Source organism: Coffea arabica, chromosome 3e (genome assembly GCF_036785885.1).
Source record: "Coffea arabica cultivar ET-39 chromosome 3e, Coffea Arabica ET-39 HiFi, whole genome shotgun sequence".
Taxonomy (NCBI): Eukaryota; Viridiplantae; Streptophyta; class Magnoliopsida; order Gentianales; family Rubiaceae; genus Coffea; species Coffea arabica.
In genome coordinates, this window is record NC_092315.1 from 6,854,940 (window position 1) to 6,870,145 (window position 15,206).

Below are 15,206 nucleotides of genomic sequence, written 5' to 3' on the forward strand. Positions count from 1 at the left end.
GGTGTACCCCTTTTAATTAAGAGTAAATCTTATATACACTGATAGTGTATACATCATCACCGTTAGATATATGATATATGTGCAAAAATTGAATTTCAAATTCAAATTTTGTATAATTATCATATATCCAATGCAGTGTAGAAAAGATTAATCTATTAATTAATATGCACCTTACTCTTTTCTTTTTTTTTCTTTCCCAATGATTTCCATGCAATTTTAAAAGTGTAGGTTGGTTCTTTGATGAGATACGTAATTCCATAATGGACTCACTTTCAAAAATTAAATCTTGCTAAAACAAAAACAAGGCAGTTTTGTGACTTTTGTCTTTTGAGAGCAAAAAGTGATAACAGGGGGTGCTACCAAAAAAAAAAAAAAAAAACAGATGTAATGATCTTGTGCGCACAATAACAAATAACGATTCTGTTTTAAAACTTTATCAAATCCACCCTGTAATATCTGGTTTAATTTTGAAGCTGCAGATTTCATCAAGGATGTAACTTTTAGGCATTAATAATTAGGGCTAATTTCATAAACCTCCCATGATATATCTAACAATTTGATTGAGCTCCCTTGAGGTTTCAAAAATTACACCTACTTCTCTTGATTTGATAGTTTTGGTAATCAAACTTTAAACTTGGTCAAAAGTTTAAATGAATAACCCCAAAATACCCTCATCTTACCAAGATCAATGTTTGCCAGATTAGTCAACATTTATATATTTCGACGCAACAACAAGATGTTATTTGTAACAAGTAGTTTTGTTGGCTGGTTAATTGGTCACATTTTATTCATGAAATGGCTTGGATTGGTATTAGTCTGGATACGGCAAAATCATTCTATTAGATCGAATAAGTACCTTGTGTCAGAATTGAGAATTTTTATGGCTCGGATCTTTTAAAGCAATAATAATATATTTAGCACACATATAAGAAAAGATTCTTAAGTTTTCAATACCAAATTTGTTATTTGATAAGCAATTATGATGATAATTCTATTATTACGATAAAATATTTTTCAATACCAATTTTATTCATTCTAAATTGGAGAAGAAAGTGTTATTATAATGCTTTTAGAGTTGGTAGATTTTTGGATTGGGAAACTATCATTATAGTTTGATAGCAGTTTTGGGCATTTTTTTTTAGTTAGTGTTTTTTGAGTTGGTGTTGCTTTTAATACCAAAAAAAAAAAGATTGACAAATAAAATTAGATCACAATAAAATTTTTCAAAAAAAAAGTAACTAGTTTAACATTTAAGGTTTGTGTTTGTAGTTGCATAGTTTTATTGGCAAAAAGAATTAAAAAAAAGGAGGAATACAAAGAGAAAATGAAAAGAAAAAATAATCATAAATCCCATTCTTTGTATATGCATATCCAACAAGAGAGCTTTGTTAAAATGTTAAGGCTAGTATTGTTATTTTAGGTAGACAAGGGAGGCAAGTGTAATTTTTAAAATCTCAAGGGAACCCAATGAAATTATTAGAAACCTCAGGGGAGGCTTCTGAAATTACCCCTAATAATTAATTAAGACAAGGAAGAAAAATAAGTGACAGAAAGAGGAAATAAAGGGGAAGTCAACTTGATGTCCCAATGACAACTCAACAGCCATGACATGCAAAATGTGTTATCTATCAAGAAGTTTGCCAGCAGGAAAACTTTGTTCCCCATATATGGCGGCCAACCGTAAAATTTGGCTAGGCCTCTTAATTAAAATCTGTTTCATCTCTGATTTTTATTCATTGACAATGTATAGAAAATGATATTTCCATTGTAGCAATAGCTGTGAACCAAAAGTCCAGGTTGTGGTTTAAGCCCTGGCAAGAAAGGCAAGGAGGGGACATATATACAGAAAGAGGTGGTTTGAGGAGGAGGAGGAGGAGCAAAAGCCATAATGACTAACGCCACGATAACTGTGGATTTTGATAAACTATATCAAGATGTTCAATGCTATTCTGATACAATATACAGGTTCAATGGCGTTTGGGATGGCCCTAATCCCTTGCTTCCAGTTGTTCCTCTCTTCCTTGTTCAATTAACAGTTGCTGTCCTGGCCACCCGCCTTCTCATTATTGCCTTTAGACCCTTTAACCAACCTCCCTTTGTTGCTGAAATCCTCGTAAGTTCAAGATTTTTGCAGCTCTTTCATGCATGTCTGTAGCTGAAGTCCATCTCCTTAAAGAAATATAAGAATAGGAAAATTATGTTCAGGACAAATTAGTGTATTCACCTCGACTGTTGGACCTCAATTTAGATGCATATCTTGGAGAATGCTTTGTTTTCCTTTTGTAGTTTAATGACCTCTTGGCCTTGATACGATTTCTGAAGGAAAATGTCTTCCTGATTTTTTAGCATGAAGATAGTTGGTTGGCGCGATTCTCTGCGAGAATTTGAGATTTACTGAAATTTAAGCTAAATCAATTATGGTTTCTTGTACCTCTCAAGCCATCTTTTATGTGCATACATGCTTGCATTATTCAGTTCACCTATATGGATATGAAGTCTTGCTCCAAATATGTTGATTTGGGTGTAAGAAATCTTACATGGAATATTGAAAATGAAATTCTTAACAATGGTCCTAATTTGTTGTGATGCCACAATTAAGAATACTAGATTGAGCTTAGTTTTATCTTAACGTAGTGTTTATATGATGAATACAGCACATATCAGTACTTCTTTCCCCTTGATCAAATTCAACTGCATTCAATGCATAAATTGAATCAAGCATACATTTGGCGTTACTAATCAGAAGGAGAAAATGATTTCTGCAATTTGCAGACTGGTATCATCTTGGGACCTTCTGTACTTGGGAAACTTTCATTCTTCTCAAATTTCTTATTTCCACCTTACTACCTTCCAGTGTTAGAGCCAATGGCGCATTACTCCTTGGTCTATTATGCATTACTGACGGGATTACAGATGGACATACGAGCAATGTACCGAACAGGAACCCAGGCTAAGCATATTGCCGTGGCTGGAATATTTATTCCAATGATCATTGGTTCCTCCTCATACTTCACTATAGAGGATCACGTAACGGCTGAATCACCAACAAAATTAGGTGCTTTTTTCTGGGGTTCTGCTCTAACAGTGACAGGATTTTCAGTGCTGTCTAAAGTTCTTGATAGGCAGAAAATCCTTCACACAGAGATTGGAAAAATAGCTGTCGCTTCAGCTTTACTCAGTGACCTGGCCTCATGGTTTTTTCTTGCGCTAGGACTTGCAATAACGGGGGATAAAACAACAAATTTGATCTGGATTGTGTTATCTACGTGCGCTGTCGTGTTGTTGTGTGGTTTCTATGTTCGTCCTGCTCTGAGTTGGATCGTTAAGAATACTCCAGAAGGCCAAGGGTATAGTGAATTCTACCTGTGTTCAGTAATAACAGGAGTTGGGCTCCTCGGAGTGATCACAGACGCATGTGGTACACATCCACTTATTGGTGCTTTAGTTTTTGGACTGATCATCCCTGATGAAGTTCTTGAATCTGTACTTGTTGATAGGCTTAAAGATGTTGTGAATGGAATATTTATGCCTGTTTTCTTTGTTGCCTGTGGGCTTAGAGCCGACCTGAATAAAGTTGAGGCAAGCTGGATTAAGGTGGCATTAATCATCATATTAGCCTCTTCTGCTAAAATTGTAAGCGCCCTTACGATCTCATTTTTACATGATTTACCAACCAAAGAGGCAGTGGCTGTTGGAGTACTCACTAACACTAAGAGCACCTTAGCTTTGGCAATTCTTGAGATTGGTCTCACCCAAAAGGTATTTTTTTCTGTCCCTCTCCCTGGATATGGATTTGAATTAGGTGTTGACTCAGAAACTTAGATATTTTCTTTATCTTAATTAAACAGGCTCTGACTCAGGAAAGTTTCTCAGTTATGGTTGTTGCCATTCTTGTGATGACAATGGTTGTCACGCCAGCAACAATGTTGTACCGTCCCACAAAGAATATGACGCCATATAAGAGGAGAACCATACAAAAAGCAAAATCAGATGAAGAACTCCGAATACTTGCTTGTATCTATGATGTACGAAATGTCCCTTCCATCATCAATCTCCTGGAAGTGTCCAATTCCACTCAAAAATCACCAATCACTGTTTTTGCTCTTCACCTAGTTGAACTCATCGGCCGTGCCTCTGCTATGCTGGTTGTCCACAGCGCAGGTGGGTCAGGCCCCAGAAATCCAAGTTATTTAGAAGAAAGAACAGAACAAATCCTCGCTGCCTTCGAAAACTACAAGCTACAAAGTGAGGGTGTAGATACTCAGGTGATGACTGCAAGTTCAGCTTATGCGACAATGGATGAAGATATTTGCAGCATTGCCAAGGACAAGAGGGCAGCATTCATAATGCTCCCCTTTCACAAGCAACAAACCTTGGATGGAGACATGGAGGACATAAATCCCACTGCTCGAAATGTCAATGAGAGTGTGATGGAAAATGCACCATGTTCTGTGGGCATTCTTATTGACCGTGGTCTCACTGATTCACAAAACCGTGCAAGGAGCATTGCCATGCTGTTTTTTGGAGGTTCCGATGATAGGGAGGCATTAGCTTATGCATGGAGAATGGCTGAACATCCAGAGACCAGCCTAACAGTGGTAAGGTTCATTTCAGGTCAAGACACGGAGGAAGAAGAATGGGATCCCCTGGCTTTTGAAGATAGAGATCAAGTGACTATAGAAATCGACTCCAAAAGCCACGGACTTCTAGACGATGAATTCTTGAACAAATTTAAGATTGCTACAGTCAATGACAGCTCCATAAGCTTCTCTGAACTCATGCTAAACGATGAAGAGGAGACTGTTAATGCAATAAAAGACATGGATGGTGACAATCACGATCTATACATAGTCGGGAAAGGGAGAGGAGTAACATCGCCTCTGACAGTAGGCCTTGCTGATTGGTGTGACTGCCCTGAGCTAGGGCCTATTGGGGATCTTTTGGTCACATCAGAATTCAAATCTGTGTTTTCAGTGCTGGTGGTGCAGCAATATCATAAGCCATCTGTTCCTAGAGATGGTTCAGTGAGGTCTGCCGGCACAATTAGTCAGAGGAAGGACATGGAATTCAGGCCATCACTCTCGGAGACCGAAACATTTGAGCCATATGCAAGCTTTAGAAAGACTAATTTCTTAACCATGAACTAGTATTTTTCAGGATTTTTACCCAGTGACTTGGAAGATTGTTAGCAGTAGATCCAGAAAAGTGAACAACAAAAGGCAAGGTCATTTGCAAATCACAATATTACCATCTCACTAATTCTTGTATACTCAGGCTTGTACACCGCAAAAGTGCTTTTTCTCATGATAGAACGACAATAAGAAGGCTCTATTCAAAAGTGCTTTCAGAAAAGTTGAATAGAAAGCCTTCTACGTTCAAAAGTGCTTGCAAGGTTATGGAAAAACTTTTACTGAAAGGTAATCAATTATTTTTGGGAAAAAAGGCCACCAACAGTTTTTCTTTTTTTTTTAATCCAAGAATAGAAGAACTTCCATCACAATACAAAATTTTTGATGCACCATAACAAAATTAATTATAATGCATTAAGAATTTCAGCTAGCAATCGTTATTTTTCTTCCCCTTCCTCTTACAATATAAATGTGTAAGTTGTCAGAGAGAACGTAATATAAATGTGAAATCGGATCAAGGCAAAGAAAAAAAAAAGGCAAAAATCTACTTTTACATGAATAATTGATTACTTTATATCAATGTTAATAAATTTACTAACCTAACAATTAATTTTACCATGCATGGACAAAAATATGGCACGAAGAGAAATTATAACTAAAATTAATTGGAGGAGAGTTAGATGTAAAAAATGAGTAAAACCTAAGTGACTATTAACCCATTAATTCTCTTCAATTAGGTTTGAAGCCAAAAAGAGAAAAAAAAAAAAAAAAAAGAGGTTAATTGAAATAAGATATTGTCAAGGATACGCAATCATAGTATCCAACAATTTGAGAAAACTCTGAGATAGCCTACAAAATGTGCTTTGTTGTGCGTGTGTGTGTGTCTATATATATATATATATATATATATACCCCTTGTCATTGCCCGATCCCAGAAAAATCCATCTTTTCTGTTATATCAATATCATATAGAACTTAAATTATTTTAGCAAAAAAAAAAAAAGGAGAGAGAAAGAGATAAAAGATGATCAAGAAAAAAATACAAAAAATTCATATTTGGATACTTTACACAGTCAAACTACAACAATTTGCTCTTAAATACTCATAAGAAGCTATAGGCAATAGGCATTACTCGAGCTTCATATTTTAGACCCAAAAAAGAAATAATAATAAGAACATGTTATTTTGTCCAAAAACTATTCAGCAACCTCCCAAGGAGCACCCAAAAAACACCCTAATACACCCCATCAACCACCACCACCACCACCACCACCACTTTGACCACCTTCTCACCCTTCTCTTTCCACCATGGCCCCATCACTCCCACAATGATCTTCACTCCCTCCTCCCCTTTCCCACTTCCTTCACCACCCCCATCTTATTCTCCGTTTTCCCCCCTCCTTTCCTTTCTTCCCCCCCCCCCCCCCCCCCCCCCAAACAAAAAAAGCCAAAAAATGGTTGTAGGTATTGCCTAACGGTTCATCATCTTAAGAGTGTTTACATAAGTGTAGCTTGAAAATGACACAAAAAGCTTCCGGAACCTGCATTGGCAATTAAGATGAGATAAATGAGAATGCACAAAAGATCATTGAAGTCAGTTAGATTATTCAAAGTAAATATATCCCCACCCCAAAACAAAACCTTTTTAGGAAAATCATGAAAGATCTTGCAAGGAAAAATATATTGATCCCTTCTCCTTCCAATTAGATGTGAAGATAGCAGCACGCATACCATATCCATTGGCTCCTATGTTGAGCCATTGCAGCATAGCTTTGAAAGGGATTTTCGTTCAGCAAAGACTGCAGTTCTCTGTTTAGACATTTCCTGGCTAATAAAATGGACAACCAAATATCAACTGGTCCACAGTATTTGCGCAATATGTTGTTACTGACCTGGGTATTATAAGAACAAAAGCCATGATTTAAGGTTGTAGAAGCTGTAAATGAAACTTAAAATAAAACACACTGCCGCTTTCTCAGGAAAAATCCTAAATGGAAAATGAGAAACAGGAAGAGAAGGAATTTGTGACCAAACGTCTAATAACAGACAAGAGGATGTTAGCTTTAGTTGTATGCATAGAGTAGGTTGCTACAACACCCCAAATATGGATGGATTTTGACCCACCCATGCTCAAATGCACAAGAGACTAAGATCACCAGATTCCTGTTCAACCATGCGAGAATGAAAACAGCTAAATAGCTACTACTTGTATGTATGTTCATATGTTCCAAGTAACAAACAAAGACTTCCACACATAAAACAAAAATGTAGATTCTGCTGCCCAGCCACTACCAGCATTTAGAACTAATCACAGACTAGTCCCAAATCTCATTCATCCCTAAGTCTCCCACTCTGTTTCCTGACTGCAGCTCCCAGAAGCTAAGCTTCAGTAACACAATAAAATCAGATGAAAATGTACATAATCTATCAAAATCGCACGTACAAATTGAGACCAAAAGTTAAATCCAACATCAACACAAAATCATAGCAGGGAATGGGGAGTGAAAGGGTGACTGTGCATGGGAAGAGTAATCTTGGAGGGCAAAAGGGCAGGGCTCAAGGACATTGTGGAAAATAATAAATACAAACACTTTACAAGATGAGGTTTTCTGATGGAAGTTAAGAGAAGGAGCAAAATTTCTTCAATTTCAAAATTGCATGTCATAACCACATACTTAGCTGCAATACCAGGTCACTCTACCATGACAAACAAGGTCTTTGGTTCACTTCGCTCTTTTTGGTACAACTAAGTCGTAGTTGGAGGAGGTCATGAATAATCTAACAACCATGGAAGAAATAAAATTCACAATAACCAGTAACTCTATTATCACAAGATAGATGTTGTAACTTACAAGTTCCCAGGCTTCAACTTGTTGGGAAGAATTTTGGAAGAGCTTTCTGCATAGCAAAACCAATATTCAGATTTCATAAATGCAAAATCAACAAATACATGCTCTTAATGACAGCACAAATAAGTCAAGATCTACTGACCGCACTCCCCGATGTACATCACAGTGATTACAATGACCAGAAACACCATAATTATCAAAAGTTATTATCTGAGAAGCCAAAAGGAGAGTGAGTTGAGTATAATCTCCAGATAACTTACAATTAACCATTCACATTGCCAGCTACAGTGAGGCACTCATAAGCATAACAACGGCCTCATGCCACATAATTTCACAAAGTAGGAAAAAGGCTAGAAGTAGAGAAGTTGGCCAATAAAATAGACAAAACCTTACCACATCAATGGCTTTAGAATCAACTTCCTCCTTAATAATCATTTCCAATAAATTACAGTTCCAGACCTTGTGAAAACCATCCTACATTCAAAAGCCATATTCTACTAAATTTTTGGCATAATGTGTCACAAGGAAAACAATAGCCCAGTATCAAATCTTGTAAGATATTTCAGACAGGTACCTGCAAATCTGGGTGGTCCACAACCTTCACTCGCTGGGATGGCACCTGCATGAGTAAAAATAATTTCAATGACATGGAAGACCAAAGCCCAAGTAAAATATGAACCCCGGAACTGTTTATCTGGATAGTATGTAGAATATTAACGTTAATCAGGCAACAATAGAAATGTGATGTAGTAGTACAGTTCCATAAAATGTGGATAGTATGGATGTAAAAGGTCTGTGGTCTGAGCACCCAGCTGCATGTTGAATGGAAGTAATAAAATTTCCTATTCAACAACAAAATACCTTCAAGACAACAGATGCTAGGTACAGCTCTTCTTTCCTGATGCCCCCAATACCATCTGCATTACCTACAAAAGAGACAACTTTTGAAACTTTTATATTGGAAAAACCAAATGCTGATGACAGTGTTAAGATTGTTGAATTTTCAATGCCATCTTCTACAGAGGACTAGTTACCACTTCAAATGTTCCCAGACTAGAGCCAGTATAATTAGAAACATCGTATAATTAGATACATATACCCATTCCCCATTATGAGGAAGACAATCAGACACAGGAAATTAAAATTTTCTCTATCTGCAAGCTTCAACCTTTTGTACAGCAAAGCAAAATTGCCTGTTTCAGAAAACATGTTCAGGAAATCATTCGACACGTAGTGAGATTACATATCCAGTCAAATCAGAACATTGTCTTTGCTAGGACACTCAGCTGTGTTTTTCATCAGATTCCAAGCCAGTTTAACCAACCTAACTGAAACATTAGCCATGGTAGAGGAGACAAAGGAAGTTTCTCTGCTTAATTAGGTGTCCTGCTTATATAAGCAGCTAGGAAGTTGCAAGTCTGTAGTAGTGCATTACCAGTTGACAAGCACAGTATATAAACATTATGCCCCCTTGAAGTCAGGTAATTGATTGTTGGTGAAAAGAACCTGCATAGATATCAAGTAATGTTACAAGCATATGGTAAAACCACAAACTTGTGACTCTTAACGTTTAAAAACAGAAAGGACATCATGTTATAAATCACACAAAGTTTCAAACTTTTGTTTTACTCTTGCACTATTACATTCCTTAGTTTAGGCAATGTTGCTGGCTTATGACCTAAATAAAATTTATACATGCGATCAAAGTCGGAAAATGTTCAGAATGTTCTATATTCTAAACTTAACCGATGTAACAATTCAACCACTATCAGGTATCCAACACAAGCTTCTAGTCCAATTAAATAATTGCAACAAAAAGTACACAATAAGAATTTTGTAACACAACCTTACATTGTCTCATCATCAGGGTGTGCAATAACCAACAAGACATTTTTCCTTGAAGGCAACCCAGCACCTAAAATTGCAAAATCCAAGAATAAAATTTACTCCTCAAACAAACAATAATTCATTGTCAGGGACAAAGTATTCATCTATGCTCAGAACAAACTTATTACCGATGAAATAGTGATCTTACTTGCATTATCATTCAGGAAGGTGGTCTTGGAATTTAAAGATGAACCCAAGTGTATTTTGCCTAAAGAAACCGCCCAGAGTAATACCAACAAGCCAACAATCACCAGCCACACCATCTAGCAATCCTCCCAAGACAATGCAATTTCACCAAAAGGAGACTGAAAATGCCCAAAATTTGCAGTAGGAAAAGAGGGGGTCATCCTAAATATTCAATCAAAATCAGCAATGCAGTTATCTGATGTTTTTCATCTTAAATATATATACAATCTGTAAAACCACAAGATTACATAAAGCTAGAAAATCGTTTTGCTAACATTGGCTAGAAAAACTCCAAACAAAAAAAAAACGTAAGTTTTTTTCTTTTATGAAAATCCACATCATATACTAGAGTTGTTCTCTCTTTAGTTTCCTTTGGGCCCATTACATAATAAAGAACCCAAAAAAGAAAAAAAAATATTCAAAAATCATAGTACCAATAATATTCCACAACAATATACTAATTTATACCAATGTTGCTGAAATGGGCTTTCAATAATTCAAGCAAATTTCATGCTTACCTATGATTAAAATACTTGAAGGTACTAAATAGCAATGCAGAAAGAGTGTAATCAATGAAACATAAATAAGTAAAAAAAAAAAGAAAAATTAAATTGATTTGATACCATTCCATTTTCTATACATATGACGATCAGTGATGGGAATTTTATTGAAATGGGTTGTCATAATTACGACGGATTCTTACCTTAGACAGGCATTGGGAGTCGGAAAAATTGATTCTTTATCGCTGATGGACACCCGCCGGCGGTGAGTCCGGTGACCGAGCTAAGCTTGGTGATCTAGTTGCCGGAAGAAACGGGTTAACGGAAGAGAGCGATTTCAAGGTTTGGGAGCTGAAGTCGTTGAGATCAAAACAACGTGATTTATTCGCTGGGATAAATTGCTTCAATAGTCCCTCTTACTTTAAGAAAATATATTTTGTTCCCCCCTCCCATCTGAGAAGTACTAATCCTCACCTTTGGAATAAAATTATTTAATTCCTTAACATAATTTAAACTGTACAACTTTTGGCCAAAATGCAAAATCCCACCTTCAGCTATATTTCTAACAATAAAAATGTCACACTGATATCAAGTCTACGTGGTTTATGCATATTTTTATTTAATTTTTATATTTTTTCTTGAATAAAAGAATGAATTACTCGATTGATTTCTGTAACTCTCGGGATATATATTATAACTTGAATATAGCCCTTTCATAATTTGTGCTCAAACATTTTCTTATATTCTCGAAAAAATCACATTCATTTTTTATGCCTTACATTGGTCAATCAAAAATTTAGGTCTATGGCATACATAGACCATACTCATTTGAATTTGAATCTTGTTTTGAGTCTTATTTTGAAAAAAGATATTTAAGGCCATGTCATACTTAAAGAATTGGAAGGTGAAAAATGAAATTAGAAAACTTCATCGTGTAGTGAAATTCTATCAACGTATGAGCTTTTTTTAATTTTTTTTTTAGTAGGAGAAGGTGGGATTTAAAAAACGGAAAGAAGACTGGGGATTTAAACATATGAGCCTTGAATAATACACACAAATATATTCCCTTGACTGATTGATTAGAGCAAAAAGAATAATGTATTTGTCAAATCATATTTATTAAAAAAAAACTTTAGTTCTTACACTATATAGGTATCACATTTTATATCGAAAAGCTGGACCATAATAAGAATGTATCCTTAAGAGCATGTGATTTGCAATTTACGAATTAATTTATGAGTAAATTTTATGTACATTTACTGTGTATACACTATCACAATTGGATATACAACATATATGTAAAATTTGAGTTTCAAATTCAAAATCGAATTATGTATCATGCATCTAATAGTAAAAATGTATACACTGTTGGTGTGTAGAAGATTAATCTTTAATTTATTAAACTTTGTCCGAAAAGTACTACTACTAAATAGTAAAATTACATGGATTCAAGATGTAAAATAAAAGGAATTAGGCAATCATCCAACTAGGATCCGAGATTGATACAAATGACATGTTAGATTAAGTGTGGTAAATGTTTTACAATAGGGTGTAGAGATTCTTCTGCACTTGCTTTCTAATGTTCCCTATACATTGTAACCAAGATTACAAAGCTCTTACCCCACCTCAAGGCAGGGAGAAAGAAAATTCTAACTGAGAATGCTACTAGCACCTGGAACATTTTTATATGTCTGAAACCAGCCAATTCTACGATGAACCAGAAAAAGACCAAATCTGTGATCCATGGCAACAGATACTGCCTGAATCAAAAACATTTGAAACCAGGACATACAGACAGTATGATGATTAGAAGAATTGCTAGTATAATACCAGCCACAATCAACTTCATCTTCATATTCTGCACCCACATTTTTCTTTTCATCTTAGTACCTTGTTGCCTAAAATCTTGAGCCTGAAACATCAGACAAATTTTCTCATCATTTAAGAAAAAAAGGAATTCAAACTAATTTAGGGGTGCAAATGCATAAGATATACAAGTACGTTAAATAGAATTACTTTCTTGGTTAGCTCTTAATGATAAGTTCAAACTAATACGTAAACTTCTTAAACTAACCTGCGATCGAAGGTTTTCGGTTTTATCGACTAATAACTCGATCTTTTCTCCACGATCAAGAACCTAAAATCAAGAAACTTAATGTGCATAAAGTGACAGAAAACTTGGTAATTGGAAGCAAAAAAAAAAAAAAAAACAGGAAAAGCATGCAACAAATGAATGCTTATTTTAGCTTTCTTACCTTTTCAATGTTTTCCATCATCACTCCTTTCACTTCAGAAACTTGAGCTTTAATTTTTGCAAGCTTATTGATCTCTTCTGGATGATCAACACAATACTTCATGTGCTCTTTCAGTTTTGGTCTACCACAGAACAAGGAAATCTTTGGTAAAGCACTTAAATTAATCAAAAGAAAAAAAAATTTGTCTGATGTTTTAGTATTCTAAAAACTGATAGTTAAATCAGAGAATTGTATAAATGCAAGGAAGCTTAAAATGTCATTTTGTGTATTTATGTGGTAAAATTGGGTGCATGGTTGGAAAAAAAAAAAACATGATCCTTAAAAGAAGAACGAACTAGAAATACTAGAAATGGGAATTACCCAAACTCTTTGTTTAAGCTCTTAGCACTGGCAGTTGATGCTTTTCCTCCACCGTATCTCTTGTGAAAGTCTTCCTTGATCCGCTCTAAGAAGGCGATGGGAAGTTGTCTGCCTGCAGCTTCAGCAGCAACAACGCAATAGGCTGCATTATCCAATATTTAGTTGCTTAGTACGTTCCTTATGATTAATTATATGTAAATAAATGTGGTATGTAAATGAAAAATGATGCTGCTTAATCAAGAAAAATAAAATAGGAAAAAAGGTGAGCATTGTAAAAAGAAAAATAACAAGGGAAAAAAAATGAAATTGAGATTCTTGAGTTGCTGCTAATGAGTAACTACAAGAAAAGTTAAAGAAATGATTTACTTTTTCACGCGAGAATGGATACATACACGTGGAATAAATACTAATCATTTCACTTATGGTACTTTTTATAATATAATATATATGAGATAAAAAAATAATTAAAAAGATAAAAAATTATTAAAAAACGTATTTATGATGCAATCAGATAATTTTTTTTTATTTTTAACGTGTGTGTATATATATTAAAATTGGATGCAATATGCAATACTCGAAATGCATAAGCTCATAAATCTCGATATTGCATGTTCATTTCTTTTCATATTCAAAAATATATCCATGAACATAAAGATTTTGGAAATTTCAAAAGATTTTGTGCTTATATGCCTTCTAATTAAGTCATCTCATACTCCATTTTTCACATTTACATAGGAAGACATATAGCAGCACGGGGTAGCCATTCCTCGCAAGATTTTGGAAACATCTATCATGACTATTCATAGTTTGAACTAGAAAATTATGTAATAAAAATTTGCCACCCCAACAAATTTTCTTACAGCTAGAGTTGACCTCCTATACGTCTAATTTTCATCTTTAGCCCCTGCAATGTTCAAATTCTTCGTTCCTGATCACCAATGGCTATATAAACTACAAGAACAAAGGGAAAAAAAAAAAAGATGTACTAAAAACTGCAGCATGGATAATGAATGAATAAACGGGGTTGGCAAAATTTGGCTTACTGAATCCATTCTCAACGTGGTAATTGAATGTATGTCCATCACAATTGTAAGTGAATTTGTTGTTGGAAGCGGGCAGCTTTTGTAGGCATTGAGAGGCAATGGTGGTGAAATTGCCTGTAAACTCTGTGTATTCTGCTAATATTACAGTGCCTCGTGCCACAAAGCTGTAGATCAATGTTTGTTGTCCCATTTTTGTTTGATCAATTCTCTACTATTTGATCTTCATATGCAAGAAAAACCCTCAAATTTTCATCAATTGAAAGAAAAGGAAAGTGGTGAAATTTGGCAAGAAAATGCAAATGAAGGTTTGAGAAAGAGAGACAAAGGTGAAATGATTGGATCAGAGAGAAATGAGGGCTGAGAATATGAAGAGGGAGTCTTTTTCTTTGTTTTATCCTAGAATTGGGGAGAGCTAGCTTAAAGAAGTAAGATTGATGATGTCATAATTTAGTAACGTTTTATTTGGAAAGAAGATTTAATTGATCAGCACCCATCAAAGATGTTCCTATTTCTTCTTCTTCATATAGTATAGAGTAAACCTAAATTAAATTTGGTAAAACAAACATGGCCATGGTAACTAAATTATATTTTAACAGAACGTATGTAAATATTTTCCTTTTTTTCTTCGTCATAAAGGGAAAAAAAAATACTTTTTATCATATTCAAGTAAGCCATGGTTCGGTCTTTTCTCTTTAAAAACAAAATAATTATTCAAAGCATGCACAATAGAAAAAGCCATGTCTACACAACTCTTACTAAAGTTATTTACTTTTTTAAAAAAGTTATTTACTTAAATGAATTTGATAAGGTCCATCTCATTTCTTTTTGCAATGACAATTGTAAATTGTTACAAAAGTTACACTGGTTTAACGCAGGTAATACTCTAACATGAGAACTGAAGTTACTTTCTAAATTTAATGGAAACTCTAAAAAATAGTAAACCTCAAACTCATCAAAGTAGAAGTGAAATGGTAAATTTCTTGTGTTGTTTTCCATG

At 34.9% G+C, this 15,206-nt stretch overlaps 3 protein-coding genes across 4 annotated transcripts; 1 reads left to right on the forward strand and 2 right to left on the reverse strand.

Moving 5' to 3' along the window:
* The first annotated feature begins 1,748 nt into the window (after nucleotides 1-1,748).
* Nucleotides 1,749-5,311, forward strand: LOC113737239 (cation/H(+) antiporter 15-like). Its single transcript, XM_027264495.2, has 3 exons — nucleotides 1,749-2,113; nucleotides 2,773-3,759; nucleotides 3,849-5,311. Exons 1-3 carry the CDS (start codon nucleotides 1,889-1,891, stop codon nucleotides 5,145-5,147), a joined length of 2,511 nt encoding a protein of 836 aa, XP_027120296.1. The 5' UTR covers nucleotides 1,749-1,888; the 3' UTR covers nucleotides 5,148-5,311.
* Nucleotides 5,312-6,559: 1,248 nt separating this feature from the next.
* On the reverse strand, nucleotides 6,560-10,918 carry LOC113736898 (uncharacterized). Of its 2 annotated transcripts, none has more exons than XM_027264099.2 (11): nucleotides 10,755-10,918; nucleotides 10,014-10,170; nucleotides 9,830-9,893; nucleotides 9,414-9,484; nucleotides 8,840-8,904; nucleotides 8,553-8,597; nucleotides 8,372-8,452; nucleotides 8,121-8,188; nucleotides 7,982-8,027; nucleotides 6,861-7,021; nucleotides 6,560-6,670 (listed from the first exon to the last, which is right to left on the reverse strand). In XM_027264099.2, the coding sequence occupies exons 2-11, from the start codon at nucleotides 10,126-10,128 to the stop codon at nucleotides 6,601-6,603; spliced, it is 786 nt and encodes a 261-aa protein (XP_027119900.1). In that variant the 5' UTR covers nucleotides 10,129-10,170; nucleotides 10,755-10,918; the 3' UTR covers nucleotides 6,560-6,600. The 2 variants fall into 2 exon arrangements, with proteins under 2 accessions (XP_027119900.1, XP_027119899.1); XM_027264098.2 differs by having other exon boundaries at nucleotides 10,014-10,213.
* Nucleotides 10,919-12,130: 1,212 nt separating this feature from the next.
* On the reverse strand, nucleotides 12,131-14,540 carry LOC113737240 (putative vesicle-associated membrane protein 726). The gene is made up of 5 exons (XM_027264496.2): nucleotides 14,210-14,540; nucleotides 13,167-13,308; nucleotides 12,807-12,927; nucleotides 12,626-12,688; nucleotides 12,131-12,463 (listed from the first exon to the last, which is right to left on the reverse strand). The coding sequence occupies exons 1-5, from the start codon at nucleotides 14,397-14,399 to the stop codon at nucleotides 12,317-12,319; spliced, it is 663 nt and encodes a 220-aa protein (XP_027120297.1). The 5' UTR covers nucleotides 14,400-14,540; the 3' UTR covers nucleotides 12,131-12,316.
* Nucleotides 14,541-15,206: the final 666 nt, after the last annotated feature.

What these genes read in the sequence shown, in the direction of transcription:
- LOC113737239 (XM_027264495.2), top strand. Translation starts at nt 1,889, where the DNA reads ATGACTAACGCCACGATAACTGTGGATTTTGATAAACTATATCAAGAT. An exon ending in CCTTTGTTGCTGAAATCCTC is followed by an intron (nt 2,114 to 2,772) that starts GTAAGTTCAAGA and finishes TGCAATTTGCAG; the next exon opens with ACTGGTATCATCTTGGGACC. An exon ending in AGATTGGTCTCACCCAAAAG is followed by an intron (nt 3,760 to 3,848) that starts GTATTTTTTTCT and finishes TTAATTAAACAG; the next exon opens with GCTCTGACTCAGGAAAGTTT.
- LOC113736898 (XM_027264099.2), bottom strand. Translation starts at nt 10,128, where the DNA reads ATGGTGTGGCTGGTGATTGTTGGCTTGTTGGTATTACTCTGGGCGGTT. An exon ending in CACCCTGATGATGAGACAAT is followed by an intron (nt 9,485 to 9,829) that starts GTAAGGTTGTGT and finishes ATATCTATGCAG; the next exon opens with GTTCTTTTCACCAACAATCA. An exon ending in GATGTACATCGGGGAGTGCG is followed by an intron (nt 8,028 to 8,120) that starts GTCAGTAGATCT and finishes TTTGCTATGCAG; the next exon opens with AAAGCTCTTCCAAAATTCTT.
- LOC113737240 (XM_027264496.2), bottom strand. Translation starts at nt 14,399, where the DNA reads ATGGGACAACAAACATTGATCTACAGCTTTGTGGCACGAGGCACTGTA. An exon ending in TGATGGAAAACATTGAAAAG is followed by an intron (nt 12,689 to 12,806) that starts GTAAGAAAGCTA and finishes TCTTGATTTTAG; the next exon opens with GTTCTTGATCGTGGAGAAAA. An exon ending in CCGAAAACCTTCGATCGCAG is followed by an intron (nt 12,464 to 12,625) that starts GTTAGTTTAAGA and finishes CTGATGTTTCAG; the next exon opens with GCTCAAGATTTTAGGCAACA.